Raw genomic sequence first — 22,505 nt, forward strand, 5'->3', positions numbered from 1 at the left:
CGGCGAATCTCGATAGTTTTTCTTTGCTAATTTTTTGCGATGGGGCGCACCACGGAAATCTACGTCAAATTACATTAATGACAGACCCCGACAGAAAATCGCGAAATACTTGCAGGCGAGATGTAGGGAAGAATCAATACAGACACACTTTCTGAATATTAATACTGGAGCGGAAACCGGCGCTCGAAATGGAAAATAAATGCGTGTTGCCGAGAAGTTATGTCATGCGTTCATGTATCATTCATTCTATCGGAGTTCGATTTTCTGTCCCAAGTATTATAGCTGTTTTAAGCATGACCAACTTCGAAGACATAATTGCACGTTAAGGTAGAAAAGAAATATTCAATTCTCGTTTTCCTATTGCAGTTTATTTTTCCAATATTCGAGAGAATTTGGTGTTTTATAACACTTGTAGCTTGTATGGATCATTATGCAAATAAATATTTTGCAGCATTTTATGGTGTATACAACATATTGTGTTAATTTTCATTTTAAGATTACTCTGCCCCACAGTCAAATAAATGTAGATATTTTGTATTAAAAATAGTTCATAATGTAGTCATCATAAACATTTGTGCATATATTCATTAATTAATGTATGCTTGGTATTAATTAATTCAAGAAATAATTTACTAACATTTGACAGCATTCTTATCTCTTTCATTTTCAGATAATTTCTGCTGGAGCATTTTTACCAGCTCCTCCTACCATTGAACGGAGAACAACTCTCTGCTAATCCAATAATGGCATTCACAATCAGAAGATTCATCATCTACGTGAAGCGTCATTTATTTATGTTAGTTTTGTTAATCTGCTTTGCGCTGGTGGTATCTTTTCTCTTGTATAAGTGGACCGAACTGGATGCAAGATTAGACTGCTTAAAGAAACATTACACAGATTTCCATTTTACTACAATAACACAAGCTGCATTAGTAAGAAGTGATATACCTGAAGTTCGGGAAAATATCAGACCACAGTCTTTGAAATCGGATGACCTTATTTCACAGCATGTAGCAAATCGAACAGAATTGAGACTAAAGTGGCTGCGACAAAAAGTTGAAAGGATTTCAAGGAAAGTAAAGTCTCAATCTGTGACATTAACTCAACACCACAGCTCAGGTTTAGCTGATAATGGACCTAATTATAACATTCACATTTTCTATTATGCGTGGTATGGTAATGTTGCGGTAGAGGGGCACTGGAAACATTGGAACCATAATTACCTTCCTAATTGGAAGAAGGAAGACAGAAAAGTGTATCCCACTGGATCTCATGAGCCTCCCAGTGACATTGGTTCTAATTTTTATCCTGCTCTCGGTTGTTATAGCTCCAGAGATCCTCTCATAATAAATACACACATGAAGCAGCTGCGGGATGCAAAAGTGGGTGAGTGATATGAGATTTGTATTTTTTCTGTCTGTGCACCCATTCTCTTTTTCTTTTTAAACACAGTATTTGTAGTCAAATAATGGAAGAAATATTTAATACTGGTGCCACAAAACTAAGTTTCAGGAGAAGGAAATGACTAAATCTGATATGGAATTGACTGGGACAGTGATCCCCATCATAACGACCCTCACCTGATACATCTCAATATCTAGGTGGGCAGTCTACTGGAATCATCTGAATAAACTATCAATTCAATACCTGTTTATTTATTTCTTTTTTTCTTTTCAGTTGGGGTAATGGTGTAGATGACAGATCAAAAAACAGAAAATAATTTTGTTACTGTACTGCTAGTTACATTCAAGATATATATAGGCTATAGATCTGCTATTACAAGACCCTAAATATAACATTACTATAAAAAGAAAACTATAATTTTAACCAATAATGACTATCACATTCAAAAAAGGTTAATATATAGGTTGGCATCAGGAAGGGCAGCCGGCTGTAAAATGGGATCAAATCAACATGTCCTACACAATTCGCACCCATGATGCCACAGGTGTGGGAAAAGCTGTAGAAGAAGAAGACGACAACAACATTCAAGGGAGCTTAATAAATCAACCAGACACTAGATTTCTTATAAATTTATTAGCCCTATTTTTAGGGATTTCCTTTAATAAAATGTAGATCTTGATCTGTTAGAATACATGCAAATAAATACAGTGATTTGACATGTGTGATTCTGAACCATGATAAATTACCACACAAAGAATAGTAAAATTTTGAAAACATTAATGATAAATGAACATAAAATCATAATGTAAAAATAAGAAATTGAATCAGTGAAGAGGCTACCAACATAGATAAGAGCTCTGTAATGTTTTATTTTTCTAATGAATGAAATAAAGATGTATTACAGATTATTACAGTGATAATATTTAAACATTTGGAAGAATCAGCTTAACATTTGAGTACGGTGGTTAGAAAGCTGCCACTAATGGTGAATCAAAGTGAGAATTATAGTTGAAATTAAGAAAATATCTGTCTTGTATTGGGAATAAGAAGGTGATGGTGGGCGGCATCAGATGAGTTTGGGAAACTGTATCTGTGGGTTATTGTAGCGGAGGATAGTGTTGTGCGACTTACAGGAATGATAGGCACAGCACAAACATACAGTCCCTGAACCAAACAGACCACGTCACTGCTGGGAATCAAACCTAGGGCCGAAATATTAAAAGCATTTAAATAATGGGAAAATGAATATACAAATCATAATGTAAAAATAAGAAACTGAGTCAACAATGAGGCTACCAACATAGAAAAATCTCAGTGATGTTCCAATTTTGTAATTATTTTCTAATTATTTATATTTATTTGTAGTTTTTTAATTATTTGCTTTGCGTTGCACCGACACAGATAGGTCTTGCGGCGACGATGGGATAGGAAAAGGCTAGAAGTGGGAAGGAAGTGTCCGTGGCCTTAATTAAGATACAGCCCCAGAATTTGCCTGGTGTGAAAATGGGAAACCACGAAAAACCATCTTCAGGGCTGCCGACAGTGGGGGTTCGAACCCACCGTCTCCCGAATTCAAGCTCACAGCTGCGTGACCCTAACCATATTATTTGTCGTATGGCTTGTAGTGCCAGTAGTGTCCAAGGACATGTTGGGCTCGCCTGGTCAGGTCATTCTATTTAATGCCCATGAGCGACTTGTTTGTCTGGCTGTGGGTTGATGATAATGAGGTAGGGTAAGGGTGAAACCCGGTGTCGGCACATAGCCTACTTTTACAATGCTTATTGAAGGTACTCCTGTCAAATAACACCAAGAGCTCTGCTCAGGGCTTAACTTCTCCGTCTGATGGAAAAATCACCTTCAACAGCGTTATATTCCCTCGCTCCATATGAACACTGCAGAGGGATTTGTAATTGAATCCTGGTTTTTGGCACGCAATCTAGTGATTAGAAATTGTATACTACCAGCTCTCCTACCCTGCTGGCAAACATCCTGATGGTGAAAATTTTCCCAACTGGCTAACCATAGTGTCAGACCATACAGATCATACATGATCATGGCCATCGGGTGATTCACATTATTCCAGATAATATAATAAAGTTGACAGACACACAGTTATAACAGACAATCAGGAGAATCAGCTTAACAGTTGAGTAGTTAAAAAGCTGCAACTGAAGGTGAATTAAAGTGAGAATTATGGTTGAATTTAAGGAAATACAGTCCGGCTCCATGGCTAAATGGTTAGCATGCTGGCCTTTGGTAATAGGGATCCTGCGTTCGATTCCGGCAGGGTCGGGAATTTTAACCATCGTAGGTTAATTTCGCTGGCATGGGAGCTGGGTGTATGTGTCGTCTTCATCATCATTTCATCCTCATCACGACACGCAGGTTGCCTACGGGCGTCTAATCAAAAGACCTGCACCTGGCGAGCCGAACATGTCCTCGGATACTCCCGGCACTAAAACCCATACGCCTTTTTTTTTCCCTTAAGGAAATACAATCAAGACTGTTTATTGCAACATCGCTTTTAACAACATGTTGGATATAATGGCAAAATCTAACGGTCCTGCCTAAATCCTGTATTTAAAATAGTTCTGTAATAGATTCGGAAAAGTCAGTACGAATCAAACAACCATATTAACCTATCATTGTTAAGTTTATCAACACTGCTTATGACGATATATCACATAAAATGGCGTATTTTTAATCACATTTTCAGAGAAATGTATCGAGTATGACATCCAATGTTGATTTTTGTATGTTTACATTTGCTGACAACAATGTAAAGCTTATTTTAAAAATTTTGTTTTCAGTAGACTGGTTGTTGTCTTTGTCTTTTGTTATCAATAGCAATGGTAAGCCGTCTTAGCTGGTCACTATACATATTCAAAAACTTGCGCCATTTCCCGCATTGTTTGACAAGGATTCTCAATGAAGCAACACATTCAAGCGATTTTCATTAAAATATGAAGGTCTTCCAGAACGTGGTTCATCAGACAAGTCAAACCATACTGCTCGAAAGATGAAAAACCATTTTTGTGCTGTTCTTTCAGCAATTGCTTCATTCCCGTACACTTCACAAATTGTTCTTGCAGCTCCTGCTGCACCGGATCCTCGATTGAACTCAAAGAGTAAAATGTGTCGGAAATGCTCAGTTTTCTCAACCTGATATTCCATATCCGTTTGTCTGAAATACACACAAATAATACGTTCACGATCAAGAAAACCGTTGTTTCACAACACACAAACTCCAGACTCAGTTAAAACAACGGAATAACGATAAGCAATCCCTTCACGCCGCATTGTTGCCAACCCAAAGAATACCGCACAAACTTATTCATCGACCCTATATTAGCAATGTAATTAGAAAACTGTATGATTGATCTTTAGTGTATGGGTTTGTGTTTGTGTGTTAAATTCTTTGTAGTTGAAATTGAAATAATAAATAAAGAGGTTCAACCTATTCAATACAAAAGAATAAGAAATGCTGTGATTACATTCTTATTTAATAATAAGTAGAAGTGGTACCGGCTTCGACCCTAGTCCAGGTCATCATCAGCCGATTAAAACATGAAAAACAATGCATAGGAAAAAGAAAATAAAAGATCAAGTTCACTCCGGATCAGTAGAAGAGGCGATATAAAAATGACCGGGGTAGACACAGTAAAATTCAGAAGAAGTTAAATGTAAGTCACTTAAAAGAAAACAGTGCGTAACTTTCTGAACGGCAGTATGGCACACGCAGTGTTAGGCAAAGTCTTATAATGTTTATGAAAAGCGGAGAACGGTTAAATGAGCTAGCTTGTAAACACTGTCAGGCACAAAGTCATAACACAATCGAACGCATATGAAGATCCATAATCGTGCTGAAGCTGAAGATGAGTAGATCAATTGAAGCAACTTGCCAGCTCCCGGTGATCAGCCCGATATATTCAACATCAGGCACTGTGGTTTCAAACGCCAACGTCAAATGAAGAATAGCTTAATGAACCAATATTTGCTTCGGTTGCGGGAATGTAAGTATATATAGATACATATAATATAATTCAATATAATTGAATAAGTAATTGTGATCCTGTAGATTTTTGGAACAGTTGACGCGAAAAAAAAGTTCTACAGGATCACAATTACTTATTCAATTATATTGAATTATATTATATGTATCTATATATACTTACATTCCCGCAACCGAAGCAAATATTGGTTCATTAAGCTATTCTTCATTTGATGTTGGCGTTTGAAACCACAGTGCCTGATGTTGAATATATCGGGCTGATCACCGGGAGCTGGCAAGTTACTTCAATTGATCTACTCATCTTCAGCTTCAGCACGATTATGGATCTTCATATGCGTTTGATTGTGTTATGACTTTGTGCCTGACAGTGTTTACAAGCTAGCTCATTTAACCGTTCTCCGCTTTTCATAAACATTATAAGACTTTGCCTAACACTGCGTGTGCCATACTGCCGTTCAGAAAGTTACGCACTGTTTTCTTTTAAGTTTCTTTTAAGTGACTTACATTTAACTTCTTCTGAATTTTACCTGTCTACCCCGGTCATTTTTATATATCGCCTCTTCTACTGATCCGGAGTGAACTTGATCTTTTATTTTCTTTTTCCTATGCATTGTTTTTCATGTTTTAATCGGCTGATGATGACCTGGACTAGGGTCGAAGCCGGTACCACTTCTACTTATTATTAAATAAGAATGTAATCACTGCATTTCTTATTCCTTTGTATTGAATAGGTTGAACCTCTTTATTTATTATTTCAATTTCAACTGTGATACTTTTCAATACGAACAATGAAATTTTTATCTTTAAATTCTTTTTAGCCCTCAGTCAAGTGTTTTATTGTGCCTATATTCCAGGTGTGGTTGTGGTGTCGTGGTACCCTCCTGGTCACGATGACTCTCCAGAAACCATGATGACCTTGCTGCTGGATGCAGCTCAACGTTACAATCTCAAGGTGGCTCCTCACATCGAGCCTTACAGGAATCGTAACCCCATCAATTTCTCAGAACATCTGCGCTCTCTTATAAATCAGTACGGCAGCCACCCCGCTCTCTATCGGATGCAAAAGAGAGGCCAGGAGCTTCCGGTGTTCTACGTGTACGACTCGTACCTCACTCCAGCAAGTGCATGGAAGGAGCTGCTCAGTGCCAAGGGTAACCTTAGTGTGAGAGGCACGCAGCTTGATGGGATCTTCCTGGGACTACTTGTCGAGATGCAACATAGATATGATATTAAAAAGGCGCACTTTGATGGTATGTAGCTGAGTACTTTACATTATACAGTTGACTCTCAATTATCCATGAGTGGATCAAATGTAGTGGTCCGGAAGAATGTAAACAGGGTAGCCATTTCCTGAAAAAACTGAGAAAACACAGGGAAATAAAAACACACAAGATATACAGGTAAAATACAGGGAAAAGTTGAGTTAAAATTAAGCTTTCGAACGAAGACTGGACCAGTATGGAATGTTCGAGCAAGACTTATATGTAGAACATACAAAATTACATTGAAGAAAGGAAAGATTTTAAATGTCCACCTTAGTCAATACAGTTCATATACTAAAACACTTTAAGAGATTATTGTAAAAACAACTATACATTTTGGCCTTCATTAGGTCTTCTTCATCGACATATTAAAATACAGTGAATAGACAAAAAGGTACAAATAAAACTGTTCAAATATAATCAAGAAATGGTCATGCAAAAAATATACATCTTGATTCAAGGAATCAGTTAAAAATTGTACAATCAATTTTGTAAAAAAAAAGTGTGTCTGGGCACTTATTCTTAGAAAACCATCACCTGGAATATCTTCTTAAAATTTTGAAGAAAAGTACAATTTTGTCTCCCTTTTAATCATTGTTGTTGTTTGAGTCATCAATCCTGTGCTAACTTTTTCATTTCTACGTAACTATTGCATCCTACATCTGCTCTAATCTGCTTGTCATATTCATACCTTGGTCTACCCCTACCGTTCTTACCACCTACACTTCCTTCAAAAACAAACTGAACAAGTCCTGGGTGTCTTAAGATGTGTCCTATCATTCTATCTCTTCTTCTCGTCAAATTTAGCCAATACCAATATAAATGGTCCGTTATTGGACATTATAAATTTTCCAGCTAACTCATTCTTGGTTGCCTGCGTTTCGCCCTCGTGTGCTAAGTTAGGCTCGTCAGTTGGGACTTAGCACACCACCTAAGACGCAAGGCTAGTGCATACCGTGGAGGCCACTGCACAGGCTACTTGAAGCCACCAGCAGTGCCAATGCACTATGAGAGCTATGTCTCATTTTCAAAAATTGATGCCTGCCTGGCTATCAAATGATGTAGATGTTGATTCCCATAGGGAACCTAAAATATTTGTCCCGAATGAGTAAATTTATAATACCAATATAAATGGTCCGTTATTGGACATTATAAATTTTCCAGCTAACTCATTCTTGATTGCCTGGGTTTCGCCCTCGTGTGCTAAGTTAGGCTCGTCAGTTGGGACTTAGCACACCACCCAAGACGCAAGGCTAGTGCATACCGTGGAGGCCACTGCACAGGCTACTTGAAGCCACCAGCAGTGCCAATGCACTATGAGAGCTATGTCTCATTTTCAAAAATTGATGCCTGCCTGGCTATCAAATGATGTAGATGTTGATTCCCATAGGGAACCTAAAATATTTGTCCCGAATGAGTAAATTTATAATACCAATATAAATGGTCCGTTATTGGACATTATAAATTTTCCAGCTAACTCATTCTTGGTTGCCTGCGTTTCGCCCTCGTGTGCTAAGTTAGGCTCGTCAGTTGGGACTTAGCACACCACCCAAGACGCAAGGCTAGTGCATACCGTGGAGGCCACTGCACAGGCTACTTGAAGCCACCAGCAGTGCCAATGCACTATGAGAGCTATGTCTCATTTTCAAAAATTGATGCCTGCCTGGCTATCAAATGATGTAGATGTTGATTCCCATAGGGAACCTAAAATATTTGTCCTGAATGAGTAAATTTATAATACCAATATAAATGGTCCGTTATTGGACATTATAAATTTTCCAGCTAACTCATATTTGGTTGCCTGCGTTTCGCCCTCGTGTGCTAAGTTAGGCTCGTCAGTTGGGACTTAGCACACCACCCAAGACGCAAGGCTAGTGAAAATGAGACATAGCTCTCATAGTGCATTGGCACTGCTGGTGGCTTCAAGTAGCCTGTGCAGTGGCCTCCACGGTATGCACTAGCCTTGCGTCTTGGGTGGTGTGCTAAGTCCCAACTGATGAGCCTAACTTAGCACACGAGGGCGAAACGCAGGCAACCAAGAATGAGTTAGCTGGAAAATTTATAATGTCCAATAACGGACCATTTATATTGGTATTATAAATTTACTCATTCGGGACAAATATTTTATTTTCCCTATGGGAATCAACATCTACATCAAATTTAGCCAAATCGATCTCCTCTCACCAATTCGATTCAGTATCTCTTCATTCGTGATTCGATCTATCCATCTCACCTTCAGCATTCTTCTGTAACACCACATTTCAAATGCTTCTATTCTCTTTCTTTCTGAGCTAGTTATCGTCCATGTTTCACTTCCATACAACGCCACGCTCCACACGAAAGTCTTCAAAAACATCTTTCTAATTCCGATATCAATGTTTGAAGTGAGCAAATTTCTTTTCTTAAGAAAGCTCTTCCTTGCTTATGCTAGTCTGCATTTTACTTCTGCCATCGTTAGTTATTTTACTACCCAAGTAACAATATCCATCTACTTCCTTTAAGACTTCATTTCCTAATCTAATATTTCCTACATCACCTGCATTCGTTCGACTGCACTCCATTACCTTTGTTTTGGACTTATTTATTTTCATCTTGTACTCCTTACCCAAGACTACATCCATACCATTCAGCAACTTCTCGAGATCTTCTGGAGTCTCAGATAAAATAACAATATCATCAGCAAATCTCAAGGTTTTGATTTCCTCTCCTTGGATTGTGATTCTCTTTCCAAATTTCTCTTTGATTTCCTTTACTGCCTGTTCTATGTAAACACTTTTTTTTTTTTTTTGCTAGGGGCTTTACGTCGCACCGACACAGATAGGTCTTATGGCGACGATGGGATAGGAAAGGCCTAGGAGTTGGAAGGAAGCGGCCGTGGCCTTAATTAAGGTACAGCCCCAGCATTTGCCTGGTGTGAAAATGGGAAACCACGGAAAACCATCTTCAGGGCTGCCGATAGTGGGATTCGAACCTACTATCTCCCGGATGCAAGCTCACAGCCGCGCGCCTCTACGCGCACGGCCAACTCGCCCGGTATATGTAAACACTGAAAAGGAGAAGGGACAAACTGCAGCCTTGCCTCACTCCTTTCTGGATTGCTGCTTCTTTTTCAAAACCCTTGATTCTTATCACTGCAGACTGATTTTTATACAGATTGTAGATAATTTTTCGTTCTCGGTATCTGATCCCTATCATCTTCAGAATCATAAATAGCTTGGTCCAATCAACATTATCGAATGCCTTTTCTAGATCTACGAATGCCATGCACGTGGGCTTGACCTTCTTGATTCGATCCTCTAAGATCAGACGTAAGGTCAGGATTGCTTCACGTGTTCCTACATTTCTTCTGAGTCAAATTGATCTTCTCCCAACTCAGCTTCAACTTGTTTTTCCATTCTTCTGTAAATAATACGTGTTAAAATTTTGTAGGCATGAGATACTAAACTAATGGTGCGGTAGTTTTCACACCTGTCAGGACCGGCTTTCTTGGGAATAGGTATAACAACATTCTGCCGAAAATCGGATGGGACTTCTCCTGTCTTATACATCTTGCACACTAAATGAAATAACCTTGCCATGCTGGTTTCTCCTAAGGCAGTCAGTAATTCAGAGGGTATGTCATCAATTCCAGGTGCCTTGTTCCTATTTAGGTCACTCATAGCTCTGTCAAACTCTGACCTCAAAATTGGGTCTCCCATTTCATCAGCATCAACAGCCTCTTCATGTTCCAGAACCAAATTATCTACATCTTTACCTTCATACAACTGTTGGATATGCTCCTGCCATCTTTCTGCTTTGTCTTCTTTCCCTAGAAGTGGCTTTCCATCTGAGCTCTTAATATTCATACACCTAGATTTCCTTTCTCCAAAGGTTTCCTTGATTTTCCTGTATGCAGCATCTACCTTTCCCAGGACCATACAACCTTCGACATCCTTGCACTTCTCCTTCAGCCATTCTTCCTTAGCTACCTTGCACTTTCTATCCACTTGATTCTTTAATCGCCTGTATTCTTTTCTGCCCTCTTCATTTCTAGCATTCTTGTATTTTCGTCGTTCATCAGTCAGGTCTAGTATCTCCTGAGTTATCCACTGATTCTTAGTTGATCTTTTCTTCCTTCCTAACATTTCTTCAGCAGCCCTACTGACTTCATTTTTCATGACTCTCCACTCTTCCTCTATAGTGTTTCCTTCAGCCTTTTCACTTAGTCCTTGTGCAACATGATCCTTGAAACAATCCCTCACACTCGTTTCTTTCAACTTGTCTAGATCCCATCTTTTTGCATTCTTTCCTTTCTTCAATTTCTTCAATTTCAGATAGCATTTCATGACCAACAAGTTGTGGTCAGAGTCCACGTCTGCTCCTGGGAAAGTTTTGCAATCCCAACACCTGGTTTCTGAATCTCTGCCTAATCATAATGAAGTCTATTTGATACCTTCCAGTGTCTCCAGGTCTCGTCCACGTATACAGCCGTCGTTTGTGGTGTTTTCACCAAGTATTGGCAAGGACTAAATTATGATCAGTGCAGAATTCAACCAACCGACTTCCTCATTCGTTCCTTTGTCCCAATCCAAATTCTCCTACTGTAGTACATTCTCTTCCTTGCCCTACCACTGCATTCCAGTCTCCCATCACAATTAGATTCTCGTCACCTTTTACATATTGTACTAAATCTTCTATCTCCTCATATATTCTTTCGATTTCTTCATCATCCGCTGAACTAGTAGGCATATAGACCTGCACTATTGTGATGGGCATTGGTTTGGTGTCTATCTTGACGACAATAATTCTTTCACTATGCTGGTCGCAGTAGCTTACCCGCTGCCCTATTTTCTTATTCATTATTAAACCAACTCCTGCATTTCCCCTGTTTGATTTTGTGTTGATAATTCGGTAGTCGCCTGACCAAAAATCCTGTTCTTCCTGCCAACGTACTTCACTTATACCAACTACATCTAACTTTAGCCTATCCATCTCCCTTTTCAGATTCTTTACCCTACCACAACGATTCAAACTTCTAACATTCCACGCTCCGACTCGCAGAATGTCAGTATCCATCTTCCTGATGATCGCCCCCTCTTGTGTAGTCCCCACCCGGATATCCGAATGGGGGACTAGTTTACCTCGGGAATATTTTACCCGGGAGGAAGCCATCATCAGTACATCATTCATACAGAGAGAGCTGCATGTCCTCGGGAGGTAGTTACGGCTGTAGTTTCCCGTTGCTTTCAGCCGTGTAGCAGTATCAACACAGCTAAGCCATGTTGAGTATTATTACAAAGCCGTATCAGTCAATCATCTAGACTGCCGCCCTTGCAACTACCGAAAGGCTGCTACCCACCATGCAACATGTCGTTTGGTACCTGCGCACACTCATCCCTAATGACTGCTTCCAAAGTGTCCAAGTCACGTGGTTTTTTGGCATATACCTCCTCTTTCAAATACTCCCATAGGAAAACTCCAATGGGGTCAAGTCTGGACTTCTCGGTGGCCACTCAACATTTCCGCGACGTCCAATATCGCGGCCCGAAAAAGCATTGTCAAGCCATTCTCGCAAAATCAATGCAAAATGGGGCGGTGCCCCATCGTGTATAAAGTGCACATTGTCCACTCCGTCCCAGGTTGAAACAATGGGATAAAGAAAAGTTTGTAGCATGTTGCAACGCTCTGTCAGGAACATTGGGCCTCGACTGCAACGGTGTGCTGCTAATGCTGGTGCCTGCATTGAAATATGAAATGGCAAGGACCATAGTACATAATAGAATTGAGAGCAGCCATGTAACACTGTTAATGACAGAACAATACTGAAATAAAAATAGGGATATAATAGTGGATCACCCTGTATATTATTTCCTTTGGTGTTTATTTTGAATGTTAAATAGGTAAAGATGCGGTTAACTTCTGATTCCAAAAATAAAGCAGGTCATTCAACACACAAAATATTTTAAAACTTCCTGTTAAAACCCCCAGAAGGAAATTAAAAGTATAGGCAGTCACGGGAGAGTATACACAGTACAGGAAGTGGCTGAGTCCTGATCCAACATGTGAAGAAAGGGCAAAGTGTGTATGTTACATTTTCTTAATTCTAGTAATATGTTTCAGTTAAGTATTCCTATGAGATATCATTGCTACTTGCTATTATTGCATGCATCCTGTTTAATTTTAGTAGTATTTGGGTGAATATTAGTACTGTACGGTTTTACGATAAAGTGTACGGTTTATTTTGAATTTCTCTACATTTTGTTTTAATTTTCAGAGGTTGGCAATGCTGCTTGCCGGAATCCTACACATTGGCCTCATTGGAATAATTTTTCCGAAACCTGAATTGCTTTCTATCAAACCTGTTAGTAATTTTACAAGCATGTCTAATACAATCAAAAAGAATGCTTTCCCAAAGTTTACATGCAACACATATCAAGCTGACTGTCCTGTAATTATCCGCTTTATGTTTAGCACCCTTTCCTTTGTACACTGGGGCTGCTATAGCAACTCTCCATTCATTTGGTATAGCTCCTTCTTGCAAATAATAATCAAATAAGTATTTCAGATTTGGCACTAGATTCCAACACATTGCCTGTAGTATATCTCCAGAAATATTATTAATCCTAGCTGCTTTTCTAGCTTTCTACATGTCTCATGTTTGAAGGTATTTTGAAGCGATCAAGTCGCTAGGTGGATCTGAATGACTAACATTGAGCAGAAGGGTTATAGCGGGTGGCATGATGCAGGTCTTTGAGTTGACACCATATAGGCTACCTGCACGTCTGTGAGGATGGGCCACTACCTAAGATGAATTCTAATGTAACTTTAAAGCTTTTCAGTCAGTCGAACACTAATTATAACACCTATAACATTTAAAGTTACATTAACACAGGGTGGGATTAGGTTTTATGTGTGTAAAATGCCATATTCGACCTTGGTCGGATTTGAATTCGCGCAACTTTTTATGTTCAAATGTACATTAGATGTCATAGTAGATCAGTTTGGCGGTAGATAGTGCTCAGAGGAAGGTTTTTTTCAGCTTGGGGTAATTTACCGCATTGTGGGATGTGTGATCTAAATAAACACGTGCCATTCCTGAGATCTCAGAAGTGTGTGGTTGGAATTCAAGTGGCACTGAATGATATAACGAATACAGTAATCATGGCAAGTAAAAACACTGTACTAGATCTTCTTGTGAAGATATGTACAAATTTTTAGGGTTTATAGTATAGGAGTGATACTAAATTAAAGCCATGGATTACATGTTACCTAGTGAGTCAGGGTGGCATCTAAAAATCGCTGGACTGCATGATTAAATACCCTTGGAGGAAGCTGGGAGTGAATTTGGTAACTGAGTTAGCACTGAAAAGTATGGCTTCCTTCTTAACAAAAGAATTCTAATGTTAAAGATGGCACAAACACTCAGCCCCTCAACCCAGACGAATTAAGCCAATGAAAGTTACAATTGAACCTGGACCCTGTGGACCAAAGGCCAGTATGCTATAGTGATGGGACATTCGATTTCATTTTACTGAATCGATTCATTTGATTCCGTTCACGTTACTGAATCGATACAGTGATCCAATTCACGGCACATTAGTCACCGCTCCTCCTGCATCTGTATAGTATGTGCTGGTAAGACAGCAGCAACAGCATTCAGTGCTCGCAGCTGCCATCTGGTCTTCATACTATGAACTCCTTTCTTAGAAAAAAATGCTAGTCACTCTAATACATCGAAGGTTTACGGCGACACAGGGTGGGAAATGTTAGGATTAGGAAGGTAGCAGCCATGGCCTGAATTAAGGTACAGTCCCAGCATTCCCTGGTGTCAAAATGGGGAAACTACGGAAAACCATCTTAACGGCTGCCGACGGTGGGATTCGAACCCACCATCCCCCAAATGCAAGCGCATAGCTACGCGATACTAACCGCACGACAACTCGCTCAGTCATTTTTGAAAATACGTATTTTTCTATCAGGTGAGGATTTTTTAAATCGTCATATTTTGTATAGGCTACCCGAGATGTACAGTAGCCCGCTGGTTTTCTGATTCAACATACTGTTGGTTAATTTATTGCGTCTGTCCACATATGATTGAAGTCTTGTGCAACGATGTGACATATGAACTGAGAGAATACTGAGCCATTCTTCCCAATATAAAACAGGTACTTTTGAGTGGTCATGAGCATGACTCATAGTCATAGGGCAGGCTAGAGTCGAGTTTAATTGTCAAATGTCAACTAAGATTCATTAAACTAATAAATAGTATAACGTAATAGCCTACCAACTTACTAGCTACTTCAGATTTATGTTTTGACTACCTTTTTAACACTGCAAATAAATCCATCTATTATTTAAACCTCCCTGTAAGAAGAGGACAGTGAATGCAAATGGGTGTTATTTTCAAATGAGCTGAGCTCGAGAGTCCATTATAAAATACGATTCTTTCAGCGTACCGTGGCTCACTCTGTGTCTCGCTGCAGCTGAAGCTCGGCTCTCCACCAGCGTCCAGTGAGCCGATAAGGAGCCGTGTGTATCTTGTGTCTCACTGAGCTGCGCTTGTTCACGAATCTTTCGATGTGCCATGATTCATTGTCTCGCTGCAGCGGAAGCTCGGCTCCCCGTCAACGTCCAGTGAGTGCGGCACTGTCCGCTGGGAGTAAGCTGAATCGTGTGCCGCGAGCTCGCCGTTCCTGTGAATCAATTCACTCGGACACTTTAATGAATCGATACACTGCTTCGAATCATGCATTCAGTAGTCAACACTAGCATGCTAACCATTTGGCCATAGAGTTCGACAACAAGAGGAAATGGAAAAGAAAGAAAGGAAAATACTAAGGAAAATGTTGGGATCCCGAAAGAATAAAGATAATATTTGGATGAAAAGGAAAATGAAAACTTCTACCAAAATACAGAGAAAATTACAAAAACAAAAACAAAACTTACACTTTTATAGACACATTCACAGAGTGAACGACAACTGGCTCAGATAATTTTTTATTACTCCTCCAAATTAAAAAAACACCATAGTCTGAATGGAAGAGGCTAGATGGGACCTACAAAGACTGAAGATCACAGATGACATCATAACAGGGAAGAATTCTGGTGACAGATTACTTCTGAAGATTTCTTTTATTTCACAAGTTCAGTCTCACTGAAAAAGTGATGTGAGAGGAACAGAGGCAGGCTAACAGCCAATGTATAAAGAAGTTCTAGGAAGAACAGAAGAAAAATACTGTACCATAGTCTTAGGTTCTAAGTGGTCTGTAACTGGCAAATTTTGTAATTAAAAAATCTGTGGAACATTTTAACCTTTTTTGCAATAAATGTCTTCCAGTATCTTTTCATCCTTTCTCCCACTTCCTCCATTCTTTTGTGAAGGATCTTCCTGTCATTGCTGGCTCCTCTAATCTCTTAGAAATCCTTGACTAGTTGCCTGAAAGGCAATATCTTCATCTCTCATCACTGTCTTAGCCAGATCCATTCTCACTTCTGGAAACCATTTTGGCTCTGTCTTCCTTTTCCTGAAGAATTTGAAGATTCTTTCTTTCATACTGTTTCTGTCCATCCTCAGTAGGTGTCCATAGAACTGTAACCTTCTCTTCCTCATCAGTTCAGCCACTCCTGTCTTCCGGTACAATTGTTTTTCAGGTCTGGGGGGTGACCAAGATATGATCAAATTAGAACCATGATACTACCTGTAATTAGTACCACCACGCCAGGAACACCATGGGTCGCTCTTACTTGCGTGTAGTACCACTATGTTAGGTACACAATAGGTTTGTGATTAGTAGCGACAATGTGTGATCGGGATGCATTTTACAGTATCTGTGATTCGTACCACTATATGAGCGACACCATGGTTCTGCCTTGCCTATGATTAGTACCCACTATGTGAGGAACAACACGGGATAGTGCAAGTCCCTGTGGTTAGTCCACTTATGTGAAGAACACCATAGGTTTGCATTGCCTGTAAATGCGACACAATGTGCGAAGCACCATAGGTCTGTGTTACATGTGCGCATTACATTACCCTTGCGTAGTGGCATAATGTGTGGAATACCACGAGTCTATGCTACTTTTGATTAGTACCGCAACATGACAAATACCATGGTTCTACTTTCCTAGGGATAAGTACCATTATGAGGGGCCGATGACCTGGATTTTGGACCCGTTTAGACTACAAGCTTAATCGATTCATTATTGTGCTTTAGAAGCAGTCCCTTGGTCAGTAATACTATTGTTTAATGCTAGTTTCTGGGAATGTGGGCCATTGCGGGTCGGATCCATATCCGTCCATTCATTCTTCGTCCTCACGTTTTGAATTCTGGTCAGTGGAGGATTATGGATTTTTAATTGTCCTTAGATTTCGTCTCATTTCGTGCCGTTAGGGGCCGATGACATTGATGTTAGGCCCCTTTAAACAACAAGCATCATTATCATTTTTAGGTCTGAATCTACCCATCTTTTATCTTTAGGCCCAGAATTTTTCTGACCATTGTTCTCTTATTCTGGTGTCTCAATGATATTATTATGATTATCATTATTATACATGAGGATTATTTTCTGAGGAAAATTATGTCTTACGTCAGTAAATATGATTGAATGTTTCATGTTACATAAAAACAGTTTAATTTCTCTGAAACACTTCTAATTCTTCCAGGTTTTTACACATACTTTGCTACAAACGGCTTCACTTACGGCTCATCTTGGAAGAACTGGCATAGCCTGAGCAAGTTTGCACGCCAGAATGGGTTAGTATTTGTACCATCGGTGGGTCCTGGCTACATAGACACACAAGTGAGGCCATGGAACGTGGCCAACACGAGGCACCGCCGACACGGGAAGTACTACGAGGTGGGGTGGCGCAGCGCTATGGCGGCACAGGCTCGCATTGTTGCCATCACCTCCTTCAACGAGTGGCATGAAGGAACGCAGATTGAGCCAGCCATCGCACGGACAACTTCTTTGTTCACTTACTTGGACTATGAACCCGAGGGATCTCACTTCTATCTCAACCTTACTCATTGGTGGATCAATGAGTTTACTGAGAAGCAGGATTAAGGAGTTGTTTCCCTTAACAGTTCTGAGGAACAACCTTGTACCACATGTTTCAGAAACATACAGCTCAGCAAGTTGAGTGGCCTAAACTAACAGGTGCTTTGAAGAAGCAGGTGTTCAGTCCAAACTTCTGATGTGTCGGCAACATCTTTGCTTTACCTGTGCAGCAAGACAGTCTTCTCTAAATAAAGGTGAATGCTGCAAGTTCATATAAGAAGCAAACAAGTCTTTCTATGACTTGCTGTATAAGGGTAAAAGCGTTTTGCATTAGGGGAAAGTATTTGTAACGAGTTGGTGGATATGCTGTTAGTATATGGGAAAGTTGAAAAATGGGTTTCTTTTACAGTACAAGAATCACACATATGGTTTGTTCCTCATTGACTGTATAGTAAAAGATAAATTATATAATTGGTACCCCTTAGTCAATACAAGCGTGTCTTAAAGAAAAGAATTTAAGTAAACTCACTTGTCAGTTATAAAAGATTTTCTACATGATGATTATTTTTTATGTGTCTTACAAATTGTAACCACTGTTCAAACTTCTTAAGTCGCTTCTTACATCATGACTTAAAGAACGTCTGCTTTTATATGTTCCTGTATATGGTATTTTTGGTTGTTTCTAGCATTTTGATATTTCAAGTTTGATTTATCATAGGACTTTTAGTGCTGTGTGTTTTCAAGAGTTTTATTAACTTTTTAATTCTATTTTTAAGGTTGAAGAAGACCCATTGGGGTTAAAACATGTACCAACAGTGTGAATTTTTTCAAATTTAAGACGCACTTGTATTTACTAAGGTGGACCAATTATATAATTTTTCTTTGGGTTTCTTTTCACGGTGCTACATGCATAACATAATTTATGTAACATTACCCAACAACAGGGATGATCTTGTTTATTCCATTACTTGATACCTCTCCTTTTGAGCAGACTATCACACTGTACAGATCAAGCAGAGTGGTTGCCGACGAATTGGGAGTTTGGATTGCAAATCAACTACTTTGAAGCATCTGTTAATCTAGGCTACTCAACACTCTGAACTGTATATATTTGATGCACGCTGTACATTATACATGAAATGGAAGGAGAATGTAAATGTGTATGAATATACAGGGTGGTGCAATAGTCATGGATGGTTTTGAGTCATTTATAAGCTTTTTGTTTTCAAGGGAATGTCCATTTTTCTGTCACAGAAGTTACATATGTTACAAGCTTGGATGTGTATTCAAGATATTGGGCCGTGTTGACATTTCAAATATGCTGACATTTCAGCTAGCTTTGGTAGCTCTTGTCAGGATGAAACGACTCGGTCTGGTAGGTGCCTGCACTTTGATGGAATTTAGAAGGCTAAGGGCCAAATTCACAGACAACACTCACACGTAAGTGCCCAGATTTATTAATTTCATATTACCTACTTAAGTGTCCCACTTATTGCTATAGGTGGATCTCACACACACACTTAAGTGACTCACTTATGTGGAAGCAAGATGGAGGATACCGGTAATGATTTTGCTGAATACGTTGCATTTTATTTACAGAATGCTTTCCGTGCACACATTAGAGATGGAAAATCCTTTCAAAATGTAATATGACCAACAATTTAAAGAACATTTCATTTTAGTAGTATGACAGTTATGAATATCCTTGTTCCTTTGATTGAGAGAGTGAACATAACCTCTAGAGGACTCACTATCTCACCATTAATGAAGATATTGTTTTGAGATTTTATGCCACCTCTTAATTTCAGGTTGTTATTATTATCATCATCATCATCATCAACATTATTTCACTTAATTAATTGGAAACGTGTTACACGTTGATAAGTTATCAAAACTGTAAGCCTATGGAATAGTAAAGAACGATACTGAGTTATAAGAAAAATGAATGTGTTTCACTACCACCATTTATTTTAGGGTTGGTTTGTGCTAATTATATCAGGTTAGTCAACCAATCGTTTGCCAGATTATATCAGAAGTTTCTGGAATTATGGCATCGCGCATCAAAACATACTATTTACATTTTATTGGGGAAGTAATTAGGCCTATTACAATGTAAGGGCTACCAGTATGGATATATTTGTTAAATCATTAAAAGTGTTGTAAGGCTAGATATTCTGCATTTGGATGTATATTTGTAGAGGTTCAAGTACCTGGATAACTATAAACATATTATATTAAAAAGAAAATTAGACTCTGGGCATTTTCGTAGTTTGCATTGTCCACAACAAGTTTTTCCCACGTCATTTATATTCTGATGAGAAACTGCATCGATCTGCTTGTTCTATATTATGTGCATGTACTTCGACACAAGTTCTTGCAGGTGCCGTCTCAGCTCACTGCTCACAGTTTTGTTATCCATTCAGATAACCAAATACAATACAGATGATCTTTTAACCTCAAAAATGTTGCGCGATGTCCTTCGATAAACAAATCACAATAGATCATCCCACTATTCGGTAGCCAGAACTACACGATTCAGGAAACATGGGTATAACATGCAGCATTGCCACATCTCCAGTGAATACTTACTGTATCAGTAAGTGTGCTCCTTAAGTGCTGTCTATGAAATGTAAACTCATATAAGTGATCCCTTATTACTTAAGTGTTCCACTTATGTATGTGCTGACTATGAATTCGGCCCTAAGTGTTGGTACCAGCATTTACTTGCCTGTCTCCCAGATTGGTGTTCTTTTGATCTGCGCAGTGTGACCCAGTGTGTTTATTCTTCTGTTGTCTGGCAGTGCCCACCAGTCGCCAAATGTAAGTAATGGAAAGGAACAAACTTATATCAACCCATTCAGTTCCTTTTCTTCTTTCGTGTTTGTCCTGTATTCTTCGTTTTTACCACCTGTATTCATTTTCTTCGCTGGCCCCGCAGTGTAAGGGTTGCATGCCTACCTCTTACTTGGAGGCCCCAGATTCAATTCCCAGCCATGTCAGAGATTTTTACCTCGATCTGAGGTCTGGTTCGAGGTCCACTAAGCCTACGTGATTACAGTTGAGGAGCTATCTGATGGTGAGATGGCAGCCCCGGTCTAGAAAGTCAAGAATAACGGCTGAGAGGATTCATCGTTCCGATCACGACACCTCGTAATCTGCAGGCCTTCGGGCTAAGCAGCGGTCATTTGGCAGTGCATCACCCTATGAAGCTGGGAAGCAGAAACAAGCTCGTCGGAACTGAGAAGAAATGGAAATAGAAGAACTGGGATTGATGAAGAGAGAGACCATCTATTTAAAGACGGCAGTGTATGAACACGTGTGGATTGTCTTTGTCCTTTTGAAAAGCCCGAGCTTTGTAGGAGAGACTGTCTAGCGTGTTGAAATATCTCCAGAGGAATGGCAGACTATTTTTCCTGCAGAACTTTAGGAAGTGTAGTTAGCGACGTGGGTCATTAAGTTCTGGAGCGAATTCACCATTCTTCTTCATAGAATTGATGTCTGGCCTTTTGGCTGGCCAGTCTATTTCCTAAAACTTATTGTCCAACAACCCTTCATAAACAGGTGTTGCTTTATGTAATAATAATTGTATAGCCTCAGCTACTGTATGCAAGCATTTTAATTTGATGCCATCTGGTTGCTTGTTCATCAATTTCGTCGTTTTGTTTTACTCTTGGCCTAGTAGATGACACAGTAAACCGAATCTCTCTTGGGCATGTATGGCTGAAGCTTTTAATGAATTTTGTCAGGTAAACATCAAATGTGAACTGGTCTTCTATCGTAGACAACACACAGCTGGTCAAAATGTCCTCCCATCCTTCCACACTCCATAGTTTTACAAGAGGGCCACGGCCGCTTCCTTCCAACTCCTAGGCCTTTCCTATCCCATCGTCGCCATAAGACCTATCTGTGTCGGTGCGACGTAAAGCCCCTAGCAAAAAAAAAAAAAGTTTTACAAGAGGACTAAGTCCCTTTCATAAAAAGTACCCACACATACTGCCACCTTACCTACATCAAATTTCACAGTGGGCACTGTACAGGCTGATATGTATCGTTCGCTTGGCATTCACCATACCCACATCCTCCTTTCTGACTGCCACATAGTATAACTCCAAGTCAAGCGTCTCCAGTCGCCCATGAACCAGTGGCTGTTTACACCACTGAACACAGTGCTTAGCATTCACCAGTGACATTTGCACTTTATAGGAAGATATCAGAGCATTGCACACCAGCCCACATATCTTCTAGTGCATGTTATGGAGATAGCTGAACAATTGGTGGCAATGTAGAATTCACATGCGATGGAATCGCATGATATCAAGTGATTTTCCCTTAGCATCTAAATCCGTGCTTGATAGCCCTGCCGGTCAACAAATATGGCCTAACTGGCCATAGTTTTGTTTCGGCTGTGTCTTTCTGATTCCACTTCACAGTTACATCCGCGACTGTCAACTTGTGCAACGCCAGAAAGGCAGAAATGGATGTGACTGACTGCTTAGAGATGTAGCTACCAATAATCATTTCATGATTGAGAGCCTTAAAGCTCCCTCACTCAGCCCATTCTGCAGGTATCACATAGCATTATAGTTCCGTTTCTATGCGTTTCGACTAACTGGAAGTCAGACAGTAGTGCCAAATTGTTACGAGTACAAACAGCTGCTGATTCACGACTCACAACACGAACGGAAATGTATATACTCGAATATTAGTCCAGAATCAATTATTCTTTGTAGCAACATGCATAACTCACACAAGATTAACAATAACAAATAACATGTTTAGCATAAGGCTATAAGATAAAAATAGATCAATGCTAGGAACAGATAAAACGTGAGAAAATGAAATGAAATTTC

At 39.5% G+C, this 22,505-nt stretch overlaps 1 protein-coding gene across 1 annotated transcript; it reads left to right on the plus strand.

The window, feature by feature from the left end:
* Window positions 1-24: 24 nt before the first annotated feature.
* Window positions 25-21,999, plus strand: LOC136884645 (glycoprotein endo-alpha-1,2-mannosidase). The gene is made up of 4 exons (XM_067156875.2): window positions 25-327; window positions 671-1,386; window positions 6,271-6,666; window positions 17,321-21,999. Exons 2-4 carry the CDS (start codon window positions 744-746, stop codon window positions 17,719-17,721), a joined length of 1,440 nt encoding a protein of 479 aa, XP_067012976.1. The 5' UTR covers window positions 25-327; window positions 671-743; the 3' UTR covers window positions 17,722-21,999.
* The last annotated feature ends 506 nt before the right edge of the window (window positions 22,000-22,505 follow it).

This window comes from Anabrus simplex, chromosome 13 (assembly GCF_040414725.1).
Source record: "Anabrus simplex isolate iqAnaSimp1 chromosome 13, ASM4041472v1, whole genome shotgun sequence".
In the NCBI taxonomy this organism is placed as follows: Eukaryota; Metazoa; Arthropoda; class Insecta; order Orthoptera; family Tettigoniidae; genus Anabrus; species Anabrus simplex.